The sequence below is a fragment of the Mesoplodon mirus genome (assembly GCF_964341445.2).
Source record: "Mesoplodon mirus genome assembly, chromosome: 3".
NCBI classification, from domain to species: domain Eukaryota; kingdom Metazoa; phylum Chordata; class Mammalia; order Artiodactyla; family Ziphiidae; genus Mesoplodon; species Mesoplodon mirus.
In genome coordinates this window covers 106,836,019-106,862,806 of record NC_138978.1, presented here as the reverse complement: position 1 = coordinate 106,862,806, position 26,788 = coordinate 106,836,019, and the positions used below count along the sequence as shown (strand labels likewise).

The window sequence follows — 26,788 nt, the reverse complement described above, 5'->3', positions numbered from 1 at the left end:
AAATAGGGGCAGGAGAGCTAGTAATGCTTTGTTCATTGGTTTTGGTGCTGATTACACAGACATGTTTCATTTGTGAAAAATTTATCAACCTATAAACTTATGCACACATATTTAAGAATGCTGTATTTCAAAAACCGTTAAAATAAGAACATATTCATCTAAAACACAGAAATCACAATGAAAAAAAACTAAAAAAAAAAAATTAATTTTATGACCCAAAAACTGTCACTTCATTAAAAAAAATTTTTTAAGGCTTTACAGATTTTGTAGTTATAAAATTAATGTAAGGATATTATAAAAATTCAAATGAAGAAGTATATTTAGTAAAAAGCAACCATTTCCACTTACTGCCTCCCTTCCCAGTATAATGAATCCCACACTGTTCCCCACATCCCCAGATTGAATCCATACTGTCCAGAGGGTGGTTAGAGTTCCACATATTTATTTTCCTTTGCGTAAGAGAGCCTACTATGGGGCTTCCCTGGTGGCACAGTGGTTGAGAGTCCACCTGCTGATGCAGGGGACACAGGTTCGTGCCCCGGTCCGGGAAGATCCCACATGCCGCGGAGCGGCTGGGCCCGTGAGCCGTGGCCACTGAGCCTGCGCATCTGGAGCCTGTGCTCCGCAACGGGAGAGGCCACAACAGTGAGAGGCCCGTGTACTGCAAATTAAAAAAAAAAAAAAAAAAAAAGAGCATACTATATATTTAAACACATAACATATCATTTAAAAAACATAAATAGGAAAATTTGTTCTGAGTTTTCTTTTTTTTAATCTTGTAGGTCTTGCCTTATCAGTACATAAGACAATACTTCATTCTGTTGAACATCTGCAGAATATTCCAGTTTATGAAGGAATTTATTAAAATGTGTAAAATTATGACTACTTAATTTGTTTCCAGTTTTTCTTTATTAAAAGCAATTCAGAAAAATCCTTGTAGATAGATGGGTTTATCCACTCAGGTTGCCATAATAGAATACCACAGGCTGGGTAGCTTAAACAACAGAAACTTTATATAGTTGTTTTCAAAAAGGAATATAAAAAAATATTTGTTTTTGTTTTCCCTTAAAGGGCTGTAGATCTGGCATGAGTGCTGGCTCTCGAAGCCTCAACATGTTGAGAAGAGACTCGGAGAGCACCCGTCATGACTCGGAGACAGAGGATATGTTATGGGATGACCTGCTGCACGGCCCTGAGTGCCGGTCGTCTGTCACCAGCGACAGTGAGGGGGCCCACGTGAACTCCCTTCACTCAGGGACCAAACGTGACCCCAAAGAGGATGTTTTTCAGCAGGTCTGTAAAGGTGATGATAATAATAGCTGATGTTTACTGTGTACTTACCATGTGCCAGGCACTGTGTTACCTCATTTAACTCTACAATAACCCTGTAATGTGGACACTATTATTATCCCTGATTTAGAGATGAGGAAATTGAGCATAGTTTGTAAGTGAAGATGTTGGAATTAGAACTCAGGGGGAAGCACTCTTGAATTCCCCTAACCTAAATGTTTCTTCCTAGGACTTTTTCTCATTATTTTCCTTAGAATGATCCTTAATGTTCATTTTATATGAGCAGGGTACATTGTTTGGCGCAGTAACCTGCTATTATATTTTCATAGATATAACAGTATTATATATGAATTACTAGGAGATGGCATTGCTTGCTTCTCTAATAACGTATAAAGCAAGTGATGCTTTTAATTTTAGGTTTTCTGTTAATATCATAAAATCAGATAGCCTGGAAATGGGGATTCTTTAGAAAGTTATTTCAACCTTGCAATCAATATAAGAATTCATTCTACATCTGCAGAAATTTTTTTACTACCTTTCAAAGAGTAAGCACCCAATACATGTTACCATGGTTATTACTATCCACATCAGACAATACTTAAATACTTGTGGAGCTGGAGTGATTGTTATTTCATGAGCTTTTTCCACTGCTGGATAGATTAAATGATTAAGAAATCATATCAGCCTTTCATATGTTTAATGCCAACGATCATGATTCTTCTTAGTTTTATTTTTTTTAGGCTAAATATTTCCACAATGACTTAATAAATAGTGGGTAATGGATATTCATTTGTTTAATTATTGAATTTTCTTGATTCTAAGATACCATTGATTTAGGTTACACATTTTAATGAAAAAAATTCTGCTTCATTAAATGTATACAGTTTTCAAAAACTAACTAGAAACAACATACATTTTATTATTAAAGTTTTAAACTTTTTCCTCCAATTTTGCTATCAAAGTTTGTATCTAAATATTCTTTGCATTCAGTCTGAAGACTCATCTAAATTACCTTAGCCTTTGTAATTATGAATAGCATCATGATGATTTTCACCTCCTTTGCACTTTTGGGATTTATAGGATAATTTTAAGGCGTATGTAAGAATAGCTAGGTAAGATGAAACTCACTATGTTAAACGGAATTCATCATTTCCCAATTCTCCCACCTAACCTATTCTTCTTTTATTCCCCATATTTCTAAATGTCACCACTAACCACCCAAGTTAGAAACCTTGGGGCCATTCTTGACCCCGCCCCCCATGTTTCCAGTCAGTCATCACATTGTCTTGATCCTGCTGTATAATACATACATCTGCCCACCTGTGTCCACACTGCTTGGTGCAGACCACCATCAGCCCTCATCTGGATCCTTACAACAGCTTCTCTAGGCTTGCTCCGCTTCGTTTCATTTTCCACACTGCAGCCAGAACGATCCTTCTAAAATACAAATCTGATGCCATTCCCCTTACAATCCTTTAATTGCTTTTTTTTCCCATTCTGGATTATTTCTTTCTGTTCCTTTATTTGCTCTGATAACAGTCTTGCATGGTATAGTTTAACTCAACTAAACTTCTTTCAGTTTCCTCATGTACTTCTGGATCTTTACACAAACTGGTTTATTTGCCTGGAACACACTTTTCTCCAATACCTACTCCTTCGTCTCACTGTTTTTTACTTTTCGGGTCTTGGCTTGAGTGATACTCCCTTAGGAAGCCTTTTCTATATGCTCCTAAAGCATTCTTTCCTTCCCTTATCATGCTGCACAGTAACTTTATTTAATCATGTCTCCATAAGTCTGTATGCTCTGTGATGTCAAGGACTACATCTGTCTTGTTCTTTATTATATCCATAGTACATGTTACATAGTAGCTGCTTAATAAATATTCTTTTGGCTAAATCAATTAATAAATCCATAAATGTGCATCAGCATTATGCTAAGCATTATTGTAGAAGGAGAAGAAATACACCAGATGGTTGTTTTTTAGTAACTTATGTATTTGTGTGGGAACAAGATGATTTTATGGGAAATAGAGGACACAATAAAAGCAGCATATAATTAGATGCAAATTTATCTGATATAGACCGTAAGGGTTTTTAATTTCAGAGAAAGGCAACATGAGTGAGGCTTGTGGCCATCAGAGAGGACATGTTGGTGAAATGGGACTTGAGTTGGTACTCGAAGAATAAGACATGATACGACAGAGGAAAATGCGGGGCTGTTTTTATCTCGACCTTTTCCTCTTGAGCTTACTATGTATGCTTTTCTGTGTCCTGATTAGACCAGAGAAAGGTTTACCTTCTCAGTCATTCCTGTGATGTCTTAAGGCCTGTTAGCACCTCTCCCGTGTAACTTCCTACTATCCCTGATCTAGTCATGATGCTGTAGAAATGCTTTCCTTCTTGATATCCCATTAATACACCAAGCTTATCCTCACTTCAGTACATTTAGTAGGGAAGCAACCTTGGAGATCATGTAATCCTACCTCCCATCATTATAGGAGACACTTAGCCTCTCTCCAGGTAAGAAATTGTTTTCGTGAAAAAACAAACAAACAAACAAAAAACCCAGAAACCAGCATCATGGAGGTGGTAATTGGAGTGATGAGCTTTGTGAGGGGGAGAATAGGATGACAAGGCTGAACCCTGGCAAATGTGGCCCAAGAGCTATACAAAGGGAAAAAAATATAATGGAGGATATAAAGAAGGAGTGGATAGAAATATTTATTTTTTCTTCTCAGAACCATTTATTCTGGCTTCAGAACTCAAGTCCTGCCTCTGATCGAGTTAGTGCAATAATCTGGGAAGGGAATGAGTGCAAAAAGATGGATATGTCTGTGTTGGAAATAAGTGGTATCATCATGAGCAGGGTAAGGTTTAATATGTTTTTGGATTTTTAGAAAAATCTATTTAATGATCAGCAGCTATTTCATAGAATGTATTTAATGATCAAAACGTTGACTCTGCTTTTGAAACACAAGTATGTGTATCTTAAATTTTGTAGTCAGTCTTCACTAGGTAGTATATTTTTTTATTTGTTACAGAGGTCTCTGTGAGCATGATCAATTGTTCAGGTAGACTCTACAAATATTCCTTATCTCATTCAAGCCAAAAGTCATAAATCTGTACATCATTTTTATTTGTATTTCTTTTAGATTTAAAACAGATTTAGTTTTTAATAATCTAAATAGTATTTGATAAATACTGCTTCACAACTCCATTTAGCTGTGCAGTAATGATGGATATTTTAAATTAATTCCCAGGTTAATGCGTATCAGCAAGGAGTAGGTTATCAGATGCTGGGAAATGTCGTCACCATCGGATTAGCATTTTTCCCTTTTTTACATCGACTGTTCCGAGAGAAGAGCCTTGACCAGCTAAAGGCCATCTCAGCTGAGGAGATCTTGACTCTCTTTTGTGGGGCACCACCTGTTACACCTATTATTATTTTGTCTATAATTAATTTTTTTGAACGACTGTGTCTTACTTGGATGTTTTTTTTCATGATGTGTGTGGCGGAGAGAACATACAAACAGGTCGGTAGTCAATTAAGTAAAATTTCTTACCTCTGCTTTTGTATATGGTATTCTGTTGAGTTGCTTTTGTTCTCTTGATTTGTTCTCTCTCCAGAAGTTAACGTGGGCAATGGAGGCTTGATAAGTGAACTTCTGGTATTTGTGGGTTTAACATTTGTGATACTGATTATTCGCAAATGACATGCTGTAATCTGAAATTTTGCTGAGCCTACTTGCAGGAGTAAGTGGCTGAGCCAGTGGGTGAGCCTAGCTGATTGCTTAGCACCTGCATCTCAGTGTGCCCTTGATGTTTTGTATATGTATCATATGTAGTAATTACCAAAGTGAAAATGTTTCTGTGAAAAATGGCCAAGTGAGAAATAAACTTATTGAAATTTGATAAGAGTTTGGGATTGAGGGCTTAATGTATTGGTGATATGTGCAAAAAATGTGGTTTTGAATGGAAATGTAATTTGGGAGTAAGCTAGAATTTTGTATAAACTTGAGTTTGTGAAGGTGGGGATTCACAAAGGTATCCAAGGTATATTCCTTGAAAATGTCAAGAGTGTAGCATGTTGTGAAGAAGTATATTACTACATAATGTGCTTTGCAAGCGACAGGTTAATGAGCTATTAATGTTTTTTCACTGCCTGTCTTAGTGACCACTGATTAGAACTTGATCCTTTTAATATTTTTTATATGCTGGGAATATTGTTTACAATTATGTAAATACACACACAGTGACACATGTGTACGCTTCACTTTGTGGGCTTTTTGTTTTAACCTCCTCTAGAGATTTTTATTTGCAAAACTCTTCAGCCATATTACTTCTGCCAGGAAAGCTAGGAAATACGAAATACCTCATTTCAGACTTAAAAAGGTGGAGAACATTAAGATATGGTTATCACTGCGTTCCTTTCTAAAGGTGAGTTTTAGCTGACTAACCACGGAATATCTGCAATAATACGCAGAAAACATGCTCACTGAAATTTCTGGTGGCAGATACTCAGTAGGCAGGGTAGTTCTATGTACTGGACAGATATCAGTGGCTGGCAGACTTGCTGGACACCAGGTTGGGAGTGATCTATCTGCAGAGCTGGTAGAGCTAAGTAAATAAGACCTTAGAAAGGGAAAAGAAAATTTAAATTCCTAGGGCAGAGTGATAAATTGAATATCTCATCTTTTTCTGACTTTTGGGGGGAATATTCCAGCTGAAAATATGTTCATGAATCAATCACACCCTTAATTTGAATGGCATGGATCTCAGAGCTTAATTAAAGTCAAATATGTCCAAAATATATTAAAATCCTGTGTCAAAAATGTCTTATAAGTGTTCATTTTCACGCCAATATAGTAAGATTGGGAGTGTGAATGATGTGAGGGCTGTTGCCGTCTCCAGCGGTGACCTAAAATGCTAACCTACGCATCTCACTCCACAGAGACGGGGCCCGCAGCGATCAGTGGATGTGGTTGTGTCTTCTGTCTTCCTACTGACACTTTCCATTGCTTTCATTTGCTGTGCCCAGGTAAGAGTTTCAGATCGATTTCAGTGGAAAATGGAATATAGAGCTCACTTTCTTTTTTTTTTTTTATTAGTTTCTGCTTTATAACAAAGTGAATCAGTCATACATATACATCTGTTCCCACATCCCTTCCCTCATGCATCTCCCTCCCTCCCACCCTCCTCATCCCACCCCTCCAGGCGGTCACAAAGCACTGAGCTGATCTCCCTGTGCTCTGCGGCTGCTTCCCACTATCTATCTACCTTACGTTTGGTAGTGTATATATGTCCATGCCTCTCTTTCGCTTTGTCACAGCTTACCCTTCCCCCTCCCCATATCCTCAAGTCCATTCTCAAGTAGGTCTGTGTCTTTATTCCCGTTTTACCCCTAGGTTCTTCATGACATTTTTTTTTTTAATTCCGTATATATGTGTTAGCATACGGTATTTGTCTTTCTCTTTCTGACTCTTTCTCACTCTGTATGACAGACTCTAGGTCTATCCACCTCATTACAAATAGCTCAGTTTCGTCTCTTTTTATGGCTGAGTAATATTCCATTGTATATATGTGCCACATCTTCTTTATCCATTCATCCGATGATGGACACTTAGGTTGTTTCCAGCTCTGGGCTATTGTGAATAGAGCTGCAATGAACATTTTGGTACATGTCTCTTTTTGAATTATGGTTTTCTCAGGGTATATGCCTAGTAGTGGGATTGCTGGGTCATATGGTAGTTCTATTTGTAGTTTTTTAAGGAACCTCCATACCGTTCTCCATAGTGGCTGTACCAATTCACATTCCCACCAGCAGTGCAAGAGTGTTCCCTTTTCTCCACACCCTCTCCAGCATTTATTGTTTCTAGATTTCTTGATGATGGCCATTCTGACTGGTGTGAGATGATATCTCATTGTAGTTTTGATTTGCATTTCTCTAATGGTTAATGATGTTGAGCATTCTTTCATGTGTTTGTTGGCAGTCTGTATATCTTCTTTGGAGAAATGCCTATTTAAGTCTTCTGCCCATTTTTGGATTGGGTTGTTTGTTTTTTTGCTATTGAGCTGCATGAGCTGTTTATGAATTTTGGAGATTAATCCTTTGTCAGTTGCTTCATTTGCAAATATTTTCTCCCATTCTGAGGGTTGTCTTTTGGTCTTGTTTATGGTTTCCTTTGCTGTGCAAAAGCTTTGAAGTTTCATTAGGTCCCATTTGTTTATCTTTGTTTTTATTTCCATTTCTCTAGGAGGTGGGTCAAAAAGGATCTTGCTGTGATTTATGTCATAGAGTGTTCTACCTATGTTTTCCTCTAAGAGTTTGATAGTTTCTGGCCTTACATTTAAGTCTTTAATCCATTTTGAGCTTATTTTTGTGTATGGTGTTAGGGAATGATCTAATCTCAAACTTTAACATGTCCCTGTCCAGTTTTCCCAGCACCACTTATTGAAGAGGCTGTCCTTTCTCCACTGTACATTCCTGCCTCCTTTATCAAAGATAAGTTGGCCATATGTGCATGGGTTTATCTCTGGGCTTTCTATCCTGATCCACTGATCTATCTTTCTGTTTTTATGCCAGTACCACACTGTTTTTTTTTTTTTTTTTTTCTTCTTTTTGCGGTATGCGGGCCTCTCACTGTTGTGGCCTCCCCCGCTGCGGAGCACAGGCTCCGGACGCGCAGGCCCAGCGGCCATGGCTCACGGGCCCAGCCGCTCCGCGGCATATGGGATCCTCCCAGACCGGGGCACGAACCCGTATCCCCTGCATCGGCAGGCGGACTCTCAACCACTGCGCCACCAGGGAGGCCCCACACTGTTTTAATTACTGTAGCTTTGTAGTATAGTCTGAAGTCAGGGAGCCTGATTCCTCCAGCTCCGTTTTTCGTTCTCAAGATTGCTTTGGCTATTCGGGGTCTTTTGTTTTTCCAAACAAATTTTGAAATTTTTTGTTCTAGTTCTGTGAAAAATGCCAGTGGTAGTTTGATAGGGATTGCATTGAATCTGTAGACTGCTTTGGGTAGTAGAGTCATTTTCACAATATTGATTCTTCCAATCCAGGAGCATGGTATATCTCTCCATCTATTTGTATCATCTTTAATTTCTTTCATCAGTGTCTTATAATTTTCTGCATACAGGTCTTTTGTCTCCTTAGGTAGGTTTATTCCTAGATATTTTATTCTTTTTGTTGCAATGGTAAATGGGAGTGTTTTCTTGATTTCATTTTCAGATTTTTCATCATTAGTGTACAGGAATGCCAGAGATTTCTGTACATTAATTTTGTATCCTGCTACTTTACCAAATTCATTGATTAGCTCTAGTAGTTTTCTGGTAGCATCTTTAGGATTCTCTATGTATAGTATCATGTCATCTGCAAACAGTGACAGCTTTACTTCTTCTTTTCCAATTTGGATTCCTTTTATTTCCTTTTCTTCTCTGATTGCTGTGGCTAAAACTTCCAAAACTATGTTGAATAAGAGTGGTGAGAGTGGGCAGCCTTGTCTTGTTCCTGATCTTAGTGAAAATGATTTCAGTTTTTCACCATTGAGGACAATGTTGGCTGTGGGTTTGTCATATATGGCCTTTATTATGTTGAGGAAAGTTCCCTCTATGCCTACTTTCTGCAGGGTTTTTATTATAAATGGGTGTTGAATTTTGTCGAAAGCTTTTTCTGCATCTATTGAGATGATCATATGGTTTTTCTCCTTCAACTTGTTAATATGGTGTATCACATTGATTGATTTGCGTATATTGAAGAATCCTTGCATTCCTGGAATAAACCCCACTTGATCACGGTGTATGATTCTTTTAATGTGCTGTTGGATTCTGTTTGCTAGTATTTTGTTGAGGATTTTTGCATCTATGTTCATCAGTGATATTGGCCTGTAGTTTTCTTTCTTTGTGACATCCTTGCCTGGTTTTGGTAACAAGGTGATGGTGGCCTCGTAGAATGAGTTTGGGAGTGTTCCTTCCTCTGATATTGTTTGGAAGAGTTTGAGAAGGATGGGTGTTAGCTCTTCTCTAAATGTTTGATAGAATTCGCCTGTGAAGCCATCTGGTCCTGGGCTTTTGTTTGATGGAAGATTTTTAATCACAGTTTCAATTTCAGTGCTTGTGATTGGTCTATTCATATTTTCTGTTTCTTCCTGAGTCAGTCTTGGCAGGTTGTGCATTTCTAAGAATTTGTCCATTTCTTCCAGGTTGTCCATTTTATGGGCATAGAGTTGCTTATAGTAATCTCTCATGATCTTTTGTATTTCTGCAGTGTCAGTTGTTACTTCTCCTTTTTCATTTCTAATTCTATTGATTTGAGTCTTCTCCCTTCTTTTCTTGATGAGTCTGGCTAATGGTTTGTCAATTTTGTTTATCTTCTCAAAGAACCAGCTTTTAGTTTGGTTGATCTTTGCTATCGTTTCCTTCATTTCTTTTTCATTTATTTCTGATCTGACCTTTATGATTTCTTTCCTTCTGCTAACTTTGGGGGTTTTTTGTTCTTCTTTCTCTAATTGGTTTAGGTGCAGGGTCAGGTTGTTTACTCAAAATGTTTCCTGTTTCTTAAGGTGGGATTGTATTGCTATAAACTTCCCCCTTAGAACTGCTTTTGCTGCGTCCCATAGGTTTTGGGTCGTCGTGTCTCCATTGTCATTTGTTTCTAGGTATTTTTTAATTTCCTCTTTGATTTCTTCAGTGATCACTTCGTTATTGAGTAGTGTATTGTTTAGCCTCCATGTGTTTGTATTTTTTACAGATCTTTTCCTGTAATTGATGTCTAGTCTCATAGCATTGTGGTCGGAAAAGATACTTGATACAATTTCAATTTTCTTAAATTTACCAAGGCTTGATTTGTGACCCAAGATATGATCTATCCTGGAGAATGTTCCATGAGCACTTGAGAAAAATGTGTATTCTGTTGTTTTTGGATGGAATGTCCTATAAATATCAACTAAGTCCATCTTGTTTAATGTATCATTTAAAGCTTGTGTTTCCTTATTTATTTTCATTTTGGATGATCTGTCCATTGGTGAAAGTGGGGTGTTAAAGTCCCCTACTATGATTGTGTTACTGTCGATTTCCCCTTTTATGGCTGTTAGTACTTCCCTTATGTATTGAGGTGCTCCTATGTTGGGTGCATAAATATTTACAATTGTTATATCTTCTTCTTCGATCGATCCCTTTATCGTTATGTAATGTCCTTCTTTGTCTCTTCTAATAGTCTTTATTTTAAAGTCTATTTTGTCTGATATGAGAATTGCTACTCCAGCTTTCTTTTGATTTCCATTTGCATGGAATATCTTTTTCCATCCCCTTACTTTCAATCTGTATGTGTCTCTAGGTCTGAAGTGGGTCTCTTGTAGACAGCATATATATGGGTCTTGTTTTTGTATCCATTCAGCCACTCTGTGTCTTTTGGTGGGAGCATTTAGTCCATTTACATTTAAGGTAATTATTGATATGTATGTTCCTATTCCCATTTCCTTAATTGCTTTGGGTTCATTATTGTAGGTATATTCCTTCTGTTGTGTTTCTTGCCTAGAGAAGTTCCTTTAGCATTTGTTGTAAAGCTGGTTTGGTGGTGCTGAACTCTCTCAGCTTTCTGTAAAGGTTTTAATTTCTCCATCAAATCTGACTGAGATCCTTGCTGGGTAGAGTAATCTTGGTTGCAGGTTTCTCTCCTTCATCACTTTAATTATGTCCTGCCACTCCCTTCTGGCTTGTAGAGTTTCTGCTGAGAGATCAGCTGTTAACCTGATGGGGATTCCCTTGTGTGTTATTTGTTGTTTTTGCCTTGCTGCTTTTAATATGATTTCTTTGTGTTTAATTTTTGACAGTTTGATTAATATGTGTCTTGGCGTATTTCTCCTTGGATTTATTCTGTATGGGACTCTCTGTGCCTCTTGGACTTGATTAACTATTTCCTTTCCCATGTTAAGGAAGTTTTCAACTATAATCTCTTCAAATATTTTCTCAGTCCCTTTCTTTTTCTCTTCTTCTTCTGGAACCCCTATAATTCGAATGTTGGTGCGGTTAATGTTGTCCCAGAGGTCTCTGAGACTGTCCTCTGTTCTTTTCATTCTTTTGTCTTTATTTTGCTCTGCATCAGTTATTTCCACTATTTTATCTTCCACCTCACTTATCCGTTCTTCTGCCTCAGTTATTTTGATATTGATCCCATCTAGAGTATTTTTCATTTCATTTATTGTGTTTTTAATCGATGCTTGATTCATCTTTAGTTCTTCTAGGTCCTTGTTAACTGTTTCTTGCATTTTGTCTATTCTATTTCCAAGATTATGGATCTTGGAAATAGAATCTTGGATCAGCTTTACTATCATTATTCTGAATTCTTTTTCAGGTAGACTGCCTATTACCTCTTCATTTGTTAGGTCTGGTAGGTTTTTATCTTGCTCCTTCACCTGCTGTGTGTTTTTCTGTCTTCTCATTTTGCTTATGTTACTGTGTTTGGGGTCTCCTTTTTGCAGGCTGCAGATTCGTAGTTCCCGTTGTTTTTGGTGTCTGTCCCCAGTGGCTAAGGTTGTTTCAGTAGGTTGTGTAGGCTTCCTGGTGGGGGGGACTAATGCCTGTGTTCTGGTGGTTGAGGCTGGATCTTGTCTTTCTGGTGGGCAGGTCCACGTCTGGTGGTGTGTTTTGGGGTGCCTGTGGCCTTATTATGTTTTTAGGTAGCCTCTCTGCTAATGGGTGGGGTTGTGTTCCTGCCTTGCTAGTTGCTTGGCATAGGGTGACCAGCACTGTAGCTTGCTGGTCGTTGACTGAAGCTGGGTGCTGGTGTTGAGATGGAGATCTCTGGGAGATTTTCGCTGCTTGATATTATGTGGAGCTGGGAGGTCTCTTGTGGACCCGTGTCCTGAAGTTGGCTCTCCTACTTCAGAGGCACAGCACTGACTCCTGGCTGCAGCACCAAGAGCCTTTCATCCAGCCGGCTCAGAATAACAGGGAGAAAAAGTAGAAAGAAAGAATTAGTAGAAGAAAGAAAGAGAGAGGGAAAGAAAGGAAGAAGGGAAGAAAGGAAGGAAGGAAGAAAGAAAGAAAGGAGGGAGGGAGGGAGGAAGGATGGAAAGAAAGAAGGAAAGAAAGGAGGGAGGGAGGGAGGAATGAAAGCAAAAGGAAGAGTGAATGGAAGAAGGGAGGGAGGGAGGGAGGAAGGAAAGAAAGAAAGGAGGGAGGGAGGAAGGAAAGAAAAAGTGGAAAGAAGAAGGGTGGGAGGGAGGGAGGAAAGAAAAAGAAAGAAGGAAAGGAGGAGTGGAGGGAGGGAGGGAGGAAGGGAAGGTAGGAAAAAAAGAAAGCAGGTAAAGTAAAATAGAATAAAGTATGAAATATAGTAGCGTTATTAAAATTAAAAAGTAATTATTGAAAAAAAAAACGGACCGATAGAACCCTGGGACATATGGTAGAAGCAAAGCTATACAGGGAGAATCTTACACAGAAGATTACACATACACATTCACAAAAAGAGAGCAGGGGGAAAAATCAAAAATCTTGCTCTCCAAGTCCACCTCCTCAATTTGGGATAATTCGTTGTAAAAAGAGGAAAAGGGCGAGAAGTCTGAAATCTTGCTCTCTAAGTCCACCTCCTTAATTTGGGATCATTCGTTGTAAAAAGAGGAAAAGGGGGGAAAGTCTTAAATCTTGTCCTCAAAGTCCACTTCCTCAATTTGGGATGATTCGCTGTCCATTCATGCACTCCACAGACGCAGGGCACATCAAATGGACCGTGGAGCTTTAATCCGCTGCCTCCGAGGCTGCACAGAGAGATTTCCCTGTCTCTGCTCTCACAGCTCCCGGGTCTCAGCCTTGGACGGGGCCCCGCCTCTGCGCGTAGGTCGCCGGAGGGCGTCCGTTCTTCGCTCAGACAGGACGGGTTTAAAGGAGCCGCTGATTCGGGGGCTCTGGCTCACTCAGGCAGAGGGGAGGGAGGGGCGCGCAGTGTGGGGCGGGCCTGCGGCGGCAGAGGCCGGCGTGACGTTGCAGCAGCCCGTGGCGCTCCGTGCGCTTTCCCGAGAAAGCTGTCCCCGGGTCCCGGGACCCCGGCAGTGGCGGGGTGCACAGGCCCCCCGGAAGGCGGGGCGGACAGTGACCCGCGCTCGCACACAGGCCCCGCGGCGACGGCGGCGACGGCGGCGGCGGCGGCGGCGGCGGCGGCGGCGGCGGCGGCGGCGGCGGCGGCGGCGGCAGCAGCAGCCCCAGCGTCCCACGCCCGTCTCCGAGGTCCGTGCCTTACCCGCGTCTTGCGCCTGTCTCCGGGGCTTCCCCAAGCAGCCCTCTTAATGGCCTCTCCTCGCGCACCAGGAAACAAAAGGGAAAAAAGTCTCTTGCCTCTTCGGCAGCTCCAGACCCTTTCCCCGGACTCCCTCCGGGCTAGCCGTGGTGCACTAACCCCTTCAGGCTGTCTTCCTGCCGCCAGCCCCAGTCCTCTCCCTGTGCTCCGACTGAAAGCCGATACCCGAGCCTCAGCTCCCAGCCCCGCCCGCCCCGGCGGCCGAGCAGACAAGCCTCTCGGGCTGGTGTGTGCCTGAGGGCACCGATCCTCTGTGCCAGAATCTCTCCGCTTTGCCCTCCGCACCCCTGTTGCTGTGCTCTCCTCCGCTACTCCGAAGCTTTCCCCCTCCGCCACCTGCAGTCTCCGCCCGCGAAGGGGCTTGTAGTGTGTAGAAACCTTCCCTCCTTCACGGCTCCCTCCCAATGGTGCAGGTCCCGTCCCTATCCTATTGTCTATGTTTATTCTTTTTTTCTTTTGCCCTACCCAGGTATGTGGGGAGTTTCTTGCCTTTTGGGGGGTCTGAGGTCTTCTGTCAGCGTTCAGTAGGTGTTCTGTAGGAGTTGTTCCACGTGTAGATGAATTTCTGATGTATCTGTGGGGAGGAAGGTGATCTCCGCGTCTTACTCTTCCGCCATCTTCCTCCGGGCCCCAGAGCTCACTTACTTTCTGTTTTAAATCAGTTCACCGTGTTTAAGTGTGTGTGTGTGTGTGTGTGTGTGTGTGTGTGTGTGTGTGTGTGTGTGTGTGTGTGTAGACAACGGACATTTGTATCTCACAGCTCTGGGAACTGGGGAGTCCAAGGTTGAGGTGCCAGCTTGGTTATGTTGAAGTATATATGTTTTTAATGTGTCTACATTTCTTTTGCTAGTTTGAATACTTGTTAATTTTTCTAACTTTTTTTTTAATTAAAAAAATTATTTTATTTTATTTATTTATTTTTGGCTGCATTGGGTCTTTGTTGCTGCGTGCGGGCTTTCTCTATTTGTGGCGAGTGGGAGCTACTCTTGGTTGTGGTGCGTGGGGGCTTCTTATTGCAGTGGCTTCTCTTGTTGCAGAGCATGGGCTCTAGGAGCATGGGCTTCAGTAGTTGCAGCACGTGGGCTCAGTAGTTGTGGCTTGCAGGCTCTAGAGCGCAGGCTCAGTAGTTGTGGCACACAGGCTTGGTTGCTCCGTGGCATGTGGGATCTTCCTGGATGAAGGATCAAACCCATGTCCCCTGCATTGGCAGGTGGATTCTTAACCACTGCGCCACCAGGGAAGTCCTTTTCTAACTTTTGAAATGAGAATAAAGATAATTTTTAGTCCTTTAAGACTCTAAGATCATGGTAATTTAATTTTAATTGGTAATTTTTGATTGTTAATAAAGCTATATAACATTATGGATACAGAATAGTGATTTTCCAACTCCATCGTTTCTTCTAATTTTATTAGTTTTCACTCTAAAGTAGACTTTTTCTTTTTTCTCATTTATTTATTTGTTCATTCATTTACTATGCTATGGACTCCTGTGTTCTTATTTTTATCCAGTGGATTATAAACTATTACTATGTTTTGATGCCTAAATTGTCCCAGATTTGGCCAGTGGGAGACCCTTAAAGCCCCTTCCTGTGTTCTTTTGACAAGTCTCTGTATCTTTATTTATTTATTTATGTTGGTACTTCTGTGTTTTCTTTATTACAAGAAGTTACAGCCTTATCCTGTACTTTTCCATTGATTGAATTTTAACTTAATTCTGCTATGGTCAGAGAACCATAGCATGTTTTCAGTCCTTTGAAATATGTAGAATTGCTTTATTATCCAGTATATGGTCAGTTTTATTAAATCTTCCATCAGCACTTTGAAAGCATTTGTATCCCACTGTTTTGGAGAGCAGTGTTCTCTCTATGTAAATTAGCCCAAGTTTATTAGTTGTATTGCTGAAATTTCCTGTGTCCCTACTCATCTTTTTGGTTTGCTTATTCTGTCAGCCACTGAGAGGTGTGGTCAAGTCTGCTCCGATGGTGGATTTATCTTTTTATCCTTTTATTTCTGTGAATTTTTGCTTTATATGTTTTTAAGCAGTGTAACTGGGTGCATACAGATTTAGAATTGTTATCCATCTCCTTGGTGGATAGACTTTTATGTCCTTTATAGTTATTTTTTTTCTCAATCCAGGATCAGTTATTACATTTAGCTGTTATGTCTCTTTAATCTCCTTTAATCCTGAACAGTGTCAGGCTTTCTTTACCTTTCATGACCTTATAAAATGTCTCTATTTCTAATGTTTCTTAACTTTAAGTCTACTCTATTTGATATTAATTTAACTAAACCATCTGTGTTTTGATTAGTTTTTGTATGCAATATCTTTGTCTACCCTTTTTCATTTATTTTGTCTTTGTGTAGTTCTATCTCTTATAATCAGCATATCCTTTTTTGGTTGCTTGTTTCTTTTTCTTTCTTTTTTTTTTGCTGTTAAACTATCAAAGTGCTTTAATATCTTTAGTGATATCTTTTTTTAATGCTGAAAGATTATTTTATTAATTTATTTTGGTAACAGATCTGGGTTTATTACAAAATATATTTTCTCTTTGAGCTTTTTCCTTCTCTCTCTCTCTCCCTTTTTTATTGAAGTATAGTTGATTAACAATGTTGTGTTAGTTTCAGGTGTACAGCAAAGTGATTGAGTTATACACATATATGAATATATATTATTTTCAGATTCTTTTCCCGTGTAGGTTACTACAAAATATTGAGTATAGCTCCCTGTGATATATATACCATATCTTCTTTATCCATTCATCTGTCGATGGACATTTAGGTTGCTTCCATGTCTTGACTATTGTAAATAGAGCTGCAGTGAACATTGGGGTGCATGTATCTTTTTGAATTATAGTTTTGTCTGGATATATGCCCAGGAGTGGGATTGCAGGATTATATGGTAACTATTTTTAGTTTTTTAAGGAACCCCCATACTGTTATCCATAGTGGCTGTATCAATTTACATTCCCACCAACAGTGCAAGAGGGTTCCCTTTTCTCCATACCCTCTCCAGCATTTATTATTTGTAGACTTATTCATCATGGTCATTCTGACTGGAGTGAGGTGATACCTCATTGTAGATTTAATTTACATTTCTCTAATAATGAGTGATGTTGACCATCTTTTCATGTGCCTTTTGGCCATCTATATGTCTTTTTTGGATAAATGTCTACTTAGATCTTCTGCCCATTTTTTTATTGGGCTGTTTGGTTTTTTGTTATTCAGTTGTTTGTATATTTTGGAAATTAATCCCTTGTCAGTCTCATCATTTACAAATATTTTCTCCCATTCTGTAGGTTGTCTTTTTGATTTGTTTATGGTTTCCTTTGCTGTGCAAAAGCTTTTAAGTTTAATTAGGTCCCATGTGTTTATTTTTGTTTTTATTTCCATTTCTCTAGGAGGTGGGTCAAAAAAAATCTTGCTGTGATTTATGTCAGAGTGTTCTGCCCATGTTTTCCTGTAGAAGTTTTATAGTATCCAGTCTTATGTTTAGGTCTTTAATACATTTTATATTTATTTTTGTATATGATGTTAGAGAAATGTTCTAATTTCATTCTTTTACATGTAGCTGTCCAGTTTTCCCAGCACCACTTATTGAAGAGGCTGTCTTTTCTCCATTGTATATTCTTGCCTCCTTTGTCATAGATTAGGTGACCATAGGTGCATGGGTTTATCTCTGGGCTTTCTATCCTGTTCCACTGATCTATATTTCTGTTTCTGTGCCAGTACCATACTGCTTTGATAACTGTAGCTTTGTAGTATAATCTGAAGTCAGGGAGCCTGCTTCCTCCAGCTTCGTTTTTCTTTCTCAAGATTGCTTTGGCTATTCGGGGTCTTTTGTGTTTCCATACACATTAAAAAATTTTTTGTTCTAGTTCTGTGAAAAATGCCATTGGTAATTTGATGGGGATTGCACTGAATCTGTAGATTGCCTTGAGTAGTATGGTTATATTAACAATATTAATTTTTCTAGCCTAAGAAACCAGTATATATATATATCTCTTTCCATCTGTTTGTGTCTTCTTCAGTTTCTTTCATCAGTGTCTTATAGTTTTTGGAGTATAGGTATTTAGCCCCCTTAGGTAGGTTTATTCCTAGGTATTTTATTCTTTTTGATGCAGTGGTAAATGGGATTGTTTCCTTAATTTCTCTTTCTGATCTTTTGTTGTTAGTGTATAGAAATGCAACAGATTTCTGTGTATTAATTTTGTATTCTGCAACTTTACTGAATTCATTGATGAGCTCTAGTAGTTTTCTGGTAGTGTCTTCAGGATTTTCTGTGTATAGTATCATGTCATCTGCAAACAGTGACACTTTTACTTCTTCCTGTCCAATTTAGATTCCTTTTATATCTTTTTCTTCTCTGAATGCTGTGACTAGGACTTCCAAAACTATATTGAATATAAGAGGTGAGATTGAGCACCCTTGCCTTGTTCCTGATTTTAGAGGAAATGCTTTCAGCTTTTCACTGTTGAGTATGTTGTTAGCTGTGGGTTTGTCATATATGGCCTTTATTATGTTGAGGTATGTTCCCTCTATCCCCACTTTCTAGAGAGTTTTTAATCATTAGTGGATGTTAAATGTTGTCAGAAGCTTTTTTGGCATCTATTGAGATGATCATGTGGTTTTTATTCTTCAATTTGTTAATGTGGTGTATCACACTGATTGATTTGTGGATATTGAAAAATCCTTGCATCCCTGGGATAAATCCCACTTGATTATTTAATGTATTGTTGGATTCAGTTTGCTAGTATTTTGTTGAGGATTTTGCGCCTATGTTTATCAGTGATATTGACCTGATTTTCTTTTTTTGTGATACCTTTGTCTGTTCTTGGTATCAGGGTGATGATGGCTTCATAGAATGAGTTTGGAAGTGCACTTCCTTCCTCTGCAGTTTTGGGAATAGTTTCAGAAGTGTAGGTGTTATCTCCTCTCTAAATGTTTGGTAGAATTCGCCTGTGAAGCTATCTGGTCCTGGACTTTTGTTTTCTAGGAGTTTTAAAATCACAGATTCAATTTCAGTACTTGTGATCAGTCTGTTCATATTTTCTATTTCTTCCTGGTTCAATCTTGGTAGATTGTACCTTTCTAAGAATTTGTCCATTTCTTCTAGGTTGTCCATTTTATTGGTATATAGTTGCATGGAGTAGTCTCTCACTTCTAATTTATTGATTTGGACCCTTTTCCTTTTTTTCTTGATGAGTCTGGCTAAAGGTTTATCAATTGTGTTTATCTTTTCTAGGAACCAGCTTTTGTTAATAGTTTTATCGATGTTTTCTATTGTTTTCTTAGTCTCTACTTCATTTATTTCTGCTCTGATCTTTATGATTCCTTTACTTCTACTAACTTTGGATTTTGTTTGTTCTTCTTTCTCTAGTTGCTTTAGGTGTAAGGTTAGGTTGTTTATTTGAGATTTTTCTCGTTTCCTAAGGTAAGCTTGTATTGCTATAAACTTCCCTTTTAGAACTGCTTTTGCTGTGTCCCATAGGTTTTGGATCATCATGTTTTCATTTTCATTTGTCTCTAGCTATTTTATTTTTAATTTCCTCTTTGATTTCTTCAGTGATCCATTGGTTGTTTAATAGCATATTGTTTAGCCTGCACGTGTTCGTGTTTTTTTTCTTGTAGTTGATTTCTAATCTCATAGTGTTGTGGTCAGAAAAGATGCTTGATATAATTTCAATTTTCTTAAATTTACCAAGGCTTGCTTCATGGCCCAGCATGTGATGTATCCTGAAGAATGTTCCATGTGCACTTGAAAAGAATGTGCATTCTGCTGCTTTCAGATGGAATACTCTATAAATATCAATTAAGTCCATCTGGTCTAATGTGTCATTTAAGGGCTGGATTTTCTTATTGATGTTCTGTCTGGATGATCTGTCTATAGATATAAGTGGGATGTTAAAATCCCCCATTATTGTTGTGTTACTGTCAATTCCTTTTTTTATGTCTGTTAACATTTGCCTAATATATTGAGGTGCTTCTATGTTGGGGACACATGAATTTACAATTGTTACATCTTCTTCTTTGATTGATCCCTTGATCATTATGTAGTGTCCTTCTTTTTCTCTTGTAACTGTATTTTAAAGTCTATTTTGTCTGATATAAGTATTGCTACTTCAGCTTTCTTTTCATTTCCATTTGCATGGAATACCTTTTATTTTTTAACATTTTTATTGGAGTATAGTTGCTTTACAATGGAGTGTTAGTTTCTGCTGTATAACAAAGTGAATCAGCTGTACATGTACATACATCCCCATATCCCCTCCCTCCTATGTCTTCCCCCGACCCTCCCTATCCTACCCCTCTAGGTGGACACAAAGCACCAAGCTGATCTCCCTGTGCTATGTAGCTGCTTCCCACTAGCTATCTATTTTACGTTTGGTAGTGTATGTATGTCCATCATGCCACTCTCTCACTTTGTCCCAGCTTACCCTTCCCCCTCCCCATGTCCTCAAGTCATTCTCTACGTCTACGTCGTTATTCCTGTCCTGCCCATAAGTTCTTCAGAACCATTTTTTTTTAGATTCCATATATATGTGTTAGCATATGGTATTTTCTGAATTTCTGACTTACTTCACTCTGTATGACAGTCTCTAGGTCCGTCCACCTCACTACAAATAACCCAATTTGTTTTCTTTATGGCCGAGTAATATTCCATTGTATATATGTGCCACATTTTCCTTATCCATTCATCTGTCGATGGACACTTAGGTGCTTCCATGTCCTGGCTATTGTAAATAGTGCTGCAGTGAACACTGTGGTACATGACTCTTTTTGAATTATGGTTTCTCAGGGTACATGCCCAGTAGTGGGATTGCTGGGTCATATGGTAGCTCTATTTTTGGTTTTTTGAGGAACCCCCATACTGTTATCAATAGTGGCTGTATCAATTTACATTCCCACCAACAGTGCAAGAGGGTTCCCTTTTCTCCACACCCTCTCCAGCATTTATTGTTTGTAGATTTTTCTGATGATGCCTATTCTAACTGGTGTGAGGTGATACCTCATTGTAGTTTTGATTTGCATTTCTCTACTGATTAGTGATGTTGAGGATCCTTTCATGTGTCTGTTGGTAATCTGTATACCTTCTTTGGAGAAATGTCTATTTAGGTCTTCTGCCCATTTTTGCATTGGGTTGTTTGTTTTTCTGATATTGAGCTGCATGAGCTGCTTGTAAATTTTGGAGATTAATCCTTTGTCAGTTACTTCGTTTCAAACATTTTCTCCCATTCTGAGGGTTGTCTTTTGGTCTTGTTTATGGTTTCCTTTGCTGTGCAAAAGCTTTCAAGTTTCATTAGGTCACATTTATTTATTTTTGTTTTTATTTCCACTTCTCTAGGAGGTGGGTCAAAAAGGATCTTGCTGTGATTTATGTCATGGAGTGTTCTGCCTATATTTTCCTCTAAGAGTTTGATAGTGTCTGACATTACATTTAGGTCTTTAATCCATTTTGAGCTTATTTTTGTGTTTGGTGTTAAGGAGTGTTCTAATTTCATTCTTTTACATGTAGCTGTCCAGTTTTCCCAGCACCACATATTGAAGAGACTGTCTTTTCTCCATTGTATATTCTTGCCTCCTTTACCAAAGATAAGGTGACCATATGTGCTTGGGTTTATCTCTGAGCTTTCTATCCTGTTCCATTGATCCATATTTCTGCTTTTGTGCCAGTACCATACTGTCTTGATTACTGTAGCTTTGTAGTGTAGTCTGAAGTCAGGGAGCCTGATTCCTCCAGCTCCGTTTTTCGTTCTCAAGATTGCTTTGGCTCTTCGGGGTCTTTTGTGTTTCCATACAAATTGTGCAGTTTTTTGTTCTAGTTCTGTGAAAAGTGCCATTGGTACTTTGATAGAGTTTGCATTGAATCTGTAGATTGCTTTACGTAGTATAGTCGTTTTCACAATGTTGATTCTTCCAATCCAGAAGCATGGTATATCTCTCCATCTGTTTGTGTCATCTTTAATTTCTTTCATCAGTGTCTTATAGTTTTCTGCATACAGGTCTTTTGTCTCCTTAGGTAGGTTTATTCCTAGGTATTTTATTCTTTTTGTTGCAGTGGTAATTGAGAGTGTTTCCTTAATTTCTCTTTCAGATTTTTCATCATTAGTGTATAGGAATGCAAGAGATTTCTGTGCATTAATTTTGTATCCTGCTACTCTACCAAATTCATTGATTAGCTCTATTAGTTTTCTGGTAACGTCTTTAGGATTCTCTGTGTATATTATCATGTCATCTGCAAACAGTGACAGTTTTACCTCCTCTTTTCCAATTTGGATTCCTTTTATTTCTTTTTCTTATTTCTTTTTCCTCTCTGAATGCTGTGGCTAAAACTTCCAAAACTATATTGAATAATAGTGGCGAGTGTGGACAAGCTTATCTTGTTCCTGATCTTAGTGGAAATTGCTTCAGTTTTTCACCATTGAGAACAAAGTTGGCTGTGGGTTTGTCATATATGGCCTTTATTATGTTGAGGTAAGTTCTCTCTATGCCTACTTTCTGGAGGGTTTTTATCACAAATGGGTGTTGAATTTTGTCAAAAGCTTTTTCTGCATCTATTGAGATGATCATATGGTTTTTCTCCTTCAATTTGTTAATACGGTTTATCACATTGATTTACCTATATTGAAGAATCCTTGCATTCCTGGGAATAAACCCCTCTTGGTCATGGTGTATGATCCTTTTAATGTTCTGTTGGATTCTGTGTGTAGTATTTTGTTGAGGATTTTTGAAACTTTGTTCTTCAGTGATATTGGCCTGTGCTTTTCTTTTTTTGTGGCATCTTTGTCTGGTTTTGGTATCAGGGTGATGGTGGCCTCGTAGAATGAGACTGGGAGTGTTCCTACTTCTGGTATATTTTGGAAGAGTTTGAGAAGGATAGGTGTTAACTCATCTCTAAATGTTTGATAGAATTCTCCTGTGAAGCCATCTGGTCCTGGGCTTTTGTTTGTTGTAAGATTTTAAATCACAGTTTCAATTTCAGTAGTTGTGATTGGTCTGTTTATATTTTGTATTTCTTCCTGGTTCAGTCTCGGGAGGTTGTGCTTTTCTAAGAATTTGTCCATTACTTCCAGGTTGTCCATTTTATTGCCATAGAGTTGCTTGTAGTAATCTCTCATGATCCTTTGTATTTCTGCAGTGTCAGTTGTTACTTCTCCTTTTTCATTTCTAATTCTATTTATTTGAGTCTTCTCCCTTTTTTTCTTTATGAGTCTGGCTAATGGTTTGTCAATTTTGTTTATCTTCTCAAAGAACCATCTTTTAGTTTTATTGATCTTTGCTATCGTTTCCTTCATTTCTTTTTTATTTATTTCTTATGTGATCTTTATGATTTCTTTCCTTCTGCTAATTTTGGGGCTTTTTTGTTCTTCTTTCTCTAATTGCTTTAGGTGTAACATTTTTTGTTTATTTGAGATGTTTCTTGTTTCTTGAGGTAGGATTGTATTGCTATAAAGTTCCCTCTTAGAACTGCTTTTGCTGCATCCCATAGGTTTTGGGTTGTCGTGTTTTTATTGTCATTTTTTCTAGGTATTTTTTGATTTCCTCTTTGATTTCTTCAGTGATCTGTTGGTTATTTAATAGTGTATTGTTTAGCCTCCATGTGTTTGTATTTTTTACAGATTTTTTCCTGTTATTGATATCTAGTCTCATAGCGTTGTGGTTGGAAAAGATACTTGATACGATTTCAATTTTCTTAAATTTATGAAGGCTTGATTTGTGACCCAAGATATGATCTATCCTGGAGAATGTTCCATGAGCACTTGAGAAGAAAGTGTAATCTGCTGTTTTTGGATGGAATGTCCTATAAATATCAATTAAGTCCATCTTGTTTAATGTCTCATTTAAAGCTTGTGTTTCCCTATTTATTTTCATTTTGGATGATCTGTCCACTGGTGAAAGTGGGGTGTTAAAGTCCCCTACTCTGATTGTATTACTGTCAATTTCCCCTTTTATGGCTGTTAGCATTTGCCTTATGTATTGAGGTGCTCTTATGTTGGGTGCCTAAATATTTACTATTGTTATATCTTCTTCTTGGATTAATCCCTTGATCATTATGTAGTGTCCTTCTTTGTCTCTTGTAATAGTCTTTATTTTAAAGTCTATTTTGTCTGATACGAGAATTGCTACTCCAGCTTGCTTTTGATTTCCATTTGCATGGAATATCTTTTTCTATCCCCTCACTTTCAGTCTGTATGTGTCCCTAGGTCTGAAGCCGGTCTCTTGTAGACAGCATATGTACGAGTCTTGTTTTTGTATCCATTCAGCCAGTCTATGTATTTTGCTTGGAGCATTTAATCCATTTACATTTAAGGTAGTTCTCAATATGTATGTTTCTAACCATTTTCTTAATTGTTTTGGGTTTGTTATTGTAAGTCATTTTCTTCTCTTGTGTTTTCTGCCTAGAGAAATTTGTTAAGCATTTGTTGTAGAGCTGGTTTGGTGGTGCTGAATTCTCTTAGCTCTTGCTTGTCTGTAAAGGTTTTAATTTCTCCATCTAATCTGCATGAGATCCTTGCTGGGTAGAGTAAACGTGGTTGTAGCTTTTTCCCTTTCATCCCTTTAAATATGTCCTGCCACTCCCTTCTGGCCTGCAGAGTTTCTGCTGAAAGATCAGCTGTTAACCTTATGGGGATTCCCTTGTATGTTATTTGTTGTCTTTCCCTTGCTGCTTTCAATATTTTTTTCTTTGTATTTAATTCTTAATAGTTTGATTAACATGTGTTTTGGCGTGTTTCTCCTTGGTTTTATCCTGTATGGGACCATGTCCGCTTCTTGGACTTGATTGACTATTTCCTTACCCATATTAGGGAAGTTTTCAACTAAAATCTCTTCAGATAGTTTCTCAGTCCCTTTCTTTTTCTCTTCTTCTTCTGGGACCCCTATAATTCGAATGTTGGTGTGTTTAACATTCTCCCAGATGTCTGTGAGATTGTTCTCAATTCTTTTCATTCTTTTTTCTTTATTCTGCTCTGCAGTAGTTATTTCCACTGTTTTATCTTCCAGGTCACTTATCCATTTTTCTGACTTAGTTATTCTGCTATGGATTCATTCTAGAGAATTTTAAATTTCATTTATTGTGTTGTTCATCATTGTTTGTTTGCTCTTTAGTTCTAGTTCTCCTTGTTAAACATTTCTTGCATTTTCTCAATTTTATTTTGATGATTTTTTATCATCTTTATTATCATTACTCTGAATTATTTTTCAGGTAGACTGCCTATTTCCTCATCATTTGTTTGGTCTGGTGGATTTTTATCTTGCTCCTTCATCTGCTGTGTATTTCTCTATCTTCTCATTTTGCTTAACTTACTGTGTTTGGAGTCTCCGTTTCGCAGGCTGCAGGTTTGTAGTTCTCGTTGTTTTTGGTGTCTGCTCCCAGTGGGTAAGGTTGGTTTAGTGGGTTGTGTAGGCTTCCTGTTGGAGGGGACTGGTTCCTGTGTTCTGGTGGATGAGGCTGGATCTTTTCTTTCTGGTGGGCAGGACCACATCCTGTGGTGTGTTTTGGGGTGTCTGTGACCTTATTATGATTTTAGGCAGCCTCTGTGCTAATGGTTGGGTTTGTGTTCCTTTCTTGCTAGTTGATTAGCATAGGGTGTCCAGCACTGTATCTTGCTGGTTGTTGAGTGGAGCTGGGTCTTAGCATTGAGATGGAGATCTCTGGGAGAGCTTTTGCCGTTTGATATTACATGAGGCCCGGAGGTTTCTGGTGGTCCAATGTCCTTAACTCGGCTCTCCCACCTCAGAGGTTCAGGCCTGACACCCAGTGTTAGACAGAGCACCAAGACCCTGTCAGCCACATGGCAAACCTCCTCACTGAGCCCAGGAATTGCTGATGTCTGCTAGGTGACCGAATGCGAGGTGTCCTGATGCCTCTCTTACCTCAACTCTGAGGCAGAGCACCACTTGGCCAAGCATGGGAAGGAACATCACACGGACCAAGCCCTGACCTTTGCTGGGGCCTTCACAGCAGGCCTGGGGCCTGGGCGCTGTTGGTTCAGAAGTGGCTCATTTTAATGTGCTCTGACCTAATGTTGCAGCTGGTTTCTAGAAAGGGAACAAAAAATTCTGCATTTAAAAACAGCAGCCAAGCCCTCCCTTACCCTTGCCTGATCTCTGGAGAGGTAGTTCTAACCTGGAATACCTTTTTCCATCCCCTCACGTTCAGTGTGTATGTGCCCCTAGATCTGAAGTGGGTCTCTTGTAGAAAACATATGTACAGGTCTTCTTTGGTATTCATTCAGCCAGTCTGTGTCTTTTGGTGGAGTATTTAATCTGTTTACATTTAAAGTAATTATCGATATGTATGTTCTTATTGCCATTTTGTTAATTGTTTTGGATTTGTTTTTGTAGGTCTTTTTTTTTCCCCTTTCCTCTTTTGTTCTCTTCTCTTGTGATTTGATGACTATCTTTAGTGTTGTGTTGGGATTCCTTTTCCTTTTTTGTGTATATATCTATTATAGATTTTTGGTTTGTGGTTACCATGAGCTTTGGTATAGCAGCCTATATATATACAAGATTGTTCTAAGTCGCTGATCTCTTAATTTCAAATGCATTTTATTTATTTATTTTTAATTTTAATTTTTTTTGGCTGCGTTGGTCTTCATTGCTGCATGTGGGCTTTTCTCTAGTTGTGGCGAGCGGGGGCTACTCTTCGTTGTGGTGCGTGGGCTTCTCATTGCAGTGGCTTCTCTTGTTGCAGAGCACAGGCTCTAGCCACACGGGCTTAAGTAGCTGTGGCACACGGGCTCAGTATTTGTGGCTCGTGGGCTCTAGAGCACAGGCTCAGTAGTTGTGGCACATGGGCTTAGTTGCTCCGTGGCATGTGGGATCTTCCCAGACCAGGGCTCGAACCCTTGCCCATTGCATTGGCAGGGGGATTCTTAACCACTGTGCCACCAGGGAAGCCCTCAAATGCATTTTAAATATCCTGCGTTTGTACTCTCTCTCCTCCTCTCACAATTACAAGTTTCGATATTATATTTGTATGTGGATGATTTTGTGCCTTTACTATATGTTTGCCTTTACTGGTGAGCTTTTCATTTCATACTTTTCTTATTTTTAGTTGTGGTCTTTTCTTTTCCATTTGGAGAAGTTCCTTTAGCATTTGTTGTAAAGCTGGTTTGGTAGTGCAGAATTCTCTTAGCTTTTGCCTGTCTGTAAAGCTTTTGATTTCTCCATCAAATATGAACTAGAGCCTTGCTGGGTAGAATA

General features: G+C 38.8%; 1 protein-coding gene across 7 annotated transcripts in view; it reads left to right on the top strand.

Moving 5' to 3' along the window:
- The window catches only part of PHTF1 (putative homeodomain transcription factor 1), a gene marked incomplete at its 3' end in the record, with an annotated part of 77,681 nt that overhangs the window by 33,152 nt on the left and 17,741 nt on the right, over positions 1-26,788 (top strand). For 6 of the 7 annotated variants that reach the window (XR_014293349.1, XR_014293350.1, XM_082613421.1 and 3 more), the window contains 5 exons: positions 1,072-1,293; positions 4,029-4,157; positions 4,551-4,823; positions 5,596-5,727; positions 6,242-6,328. Coding sequence is in view for 5 of the 7 variants with exons in the window: in XM_082613421.1 (XP_082469547.1) it covers positions 1,072-1,293; positions 4,029-4,157; positions 4,551-4,823; positions 5,596-5,727; positions 6,242-6,328 (843 nt within the window). The remainder of the gene's footprint in view (positions 1-1,071; positions 1,294-4,028; positions 4,158-4,550; positions 4,824-5,595; positions 5,728-6,241; positions 6,329-26,788) is intronic. The other variant, XM_082613420.1, reaches the window with a different exon arrangement.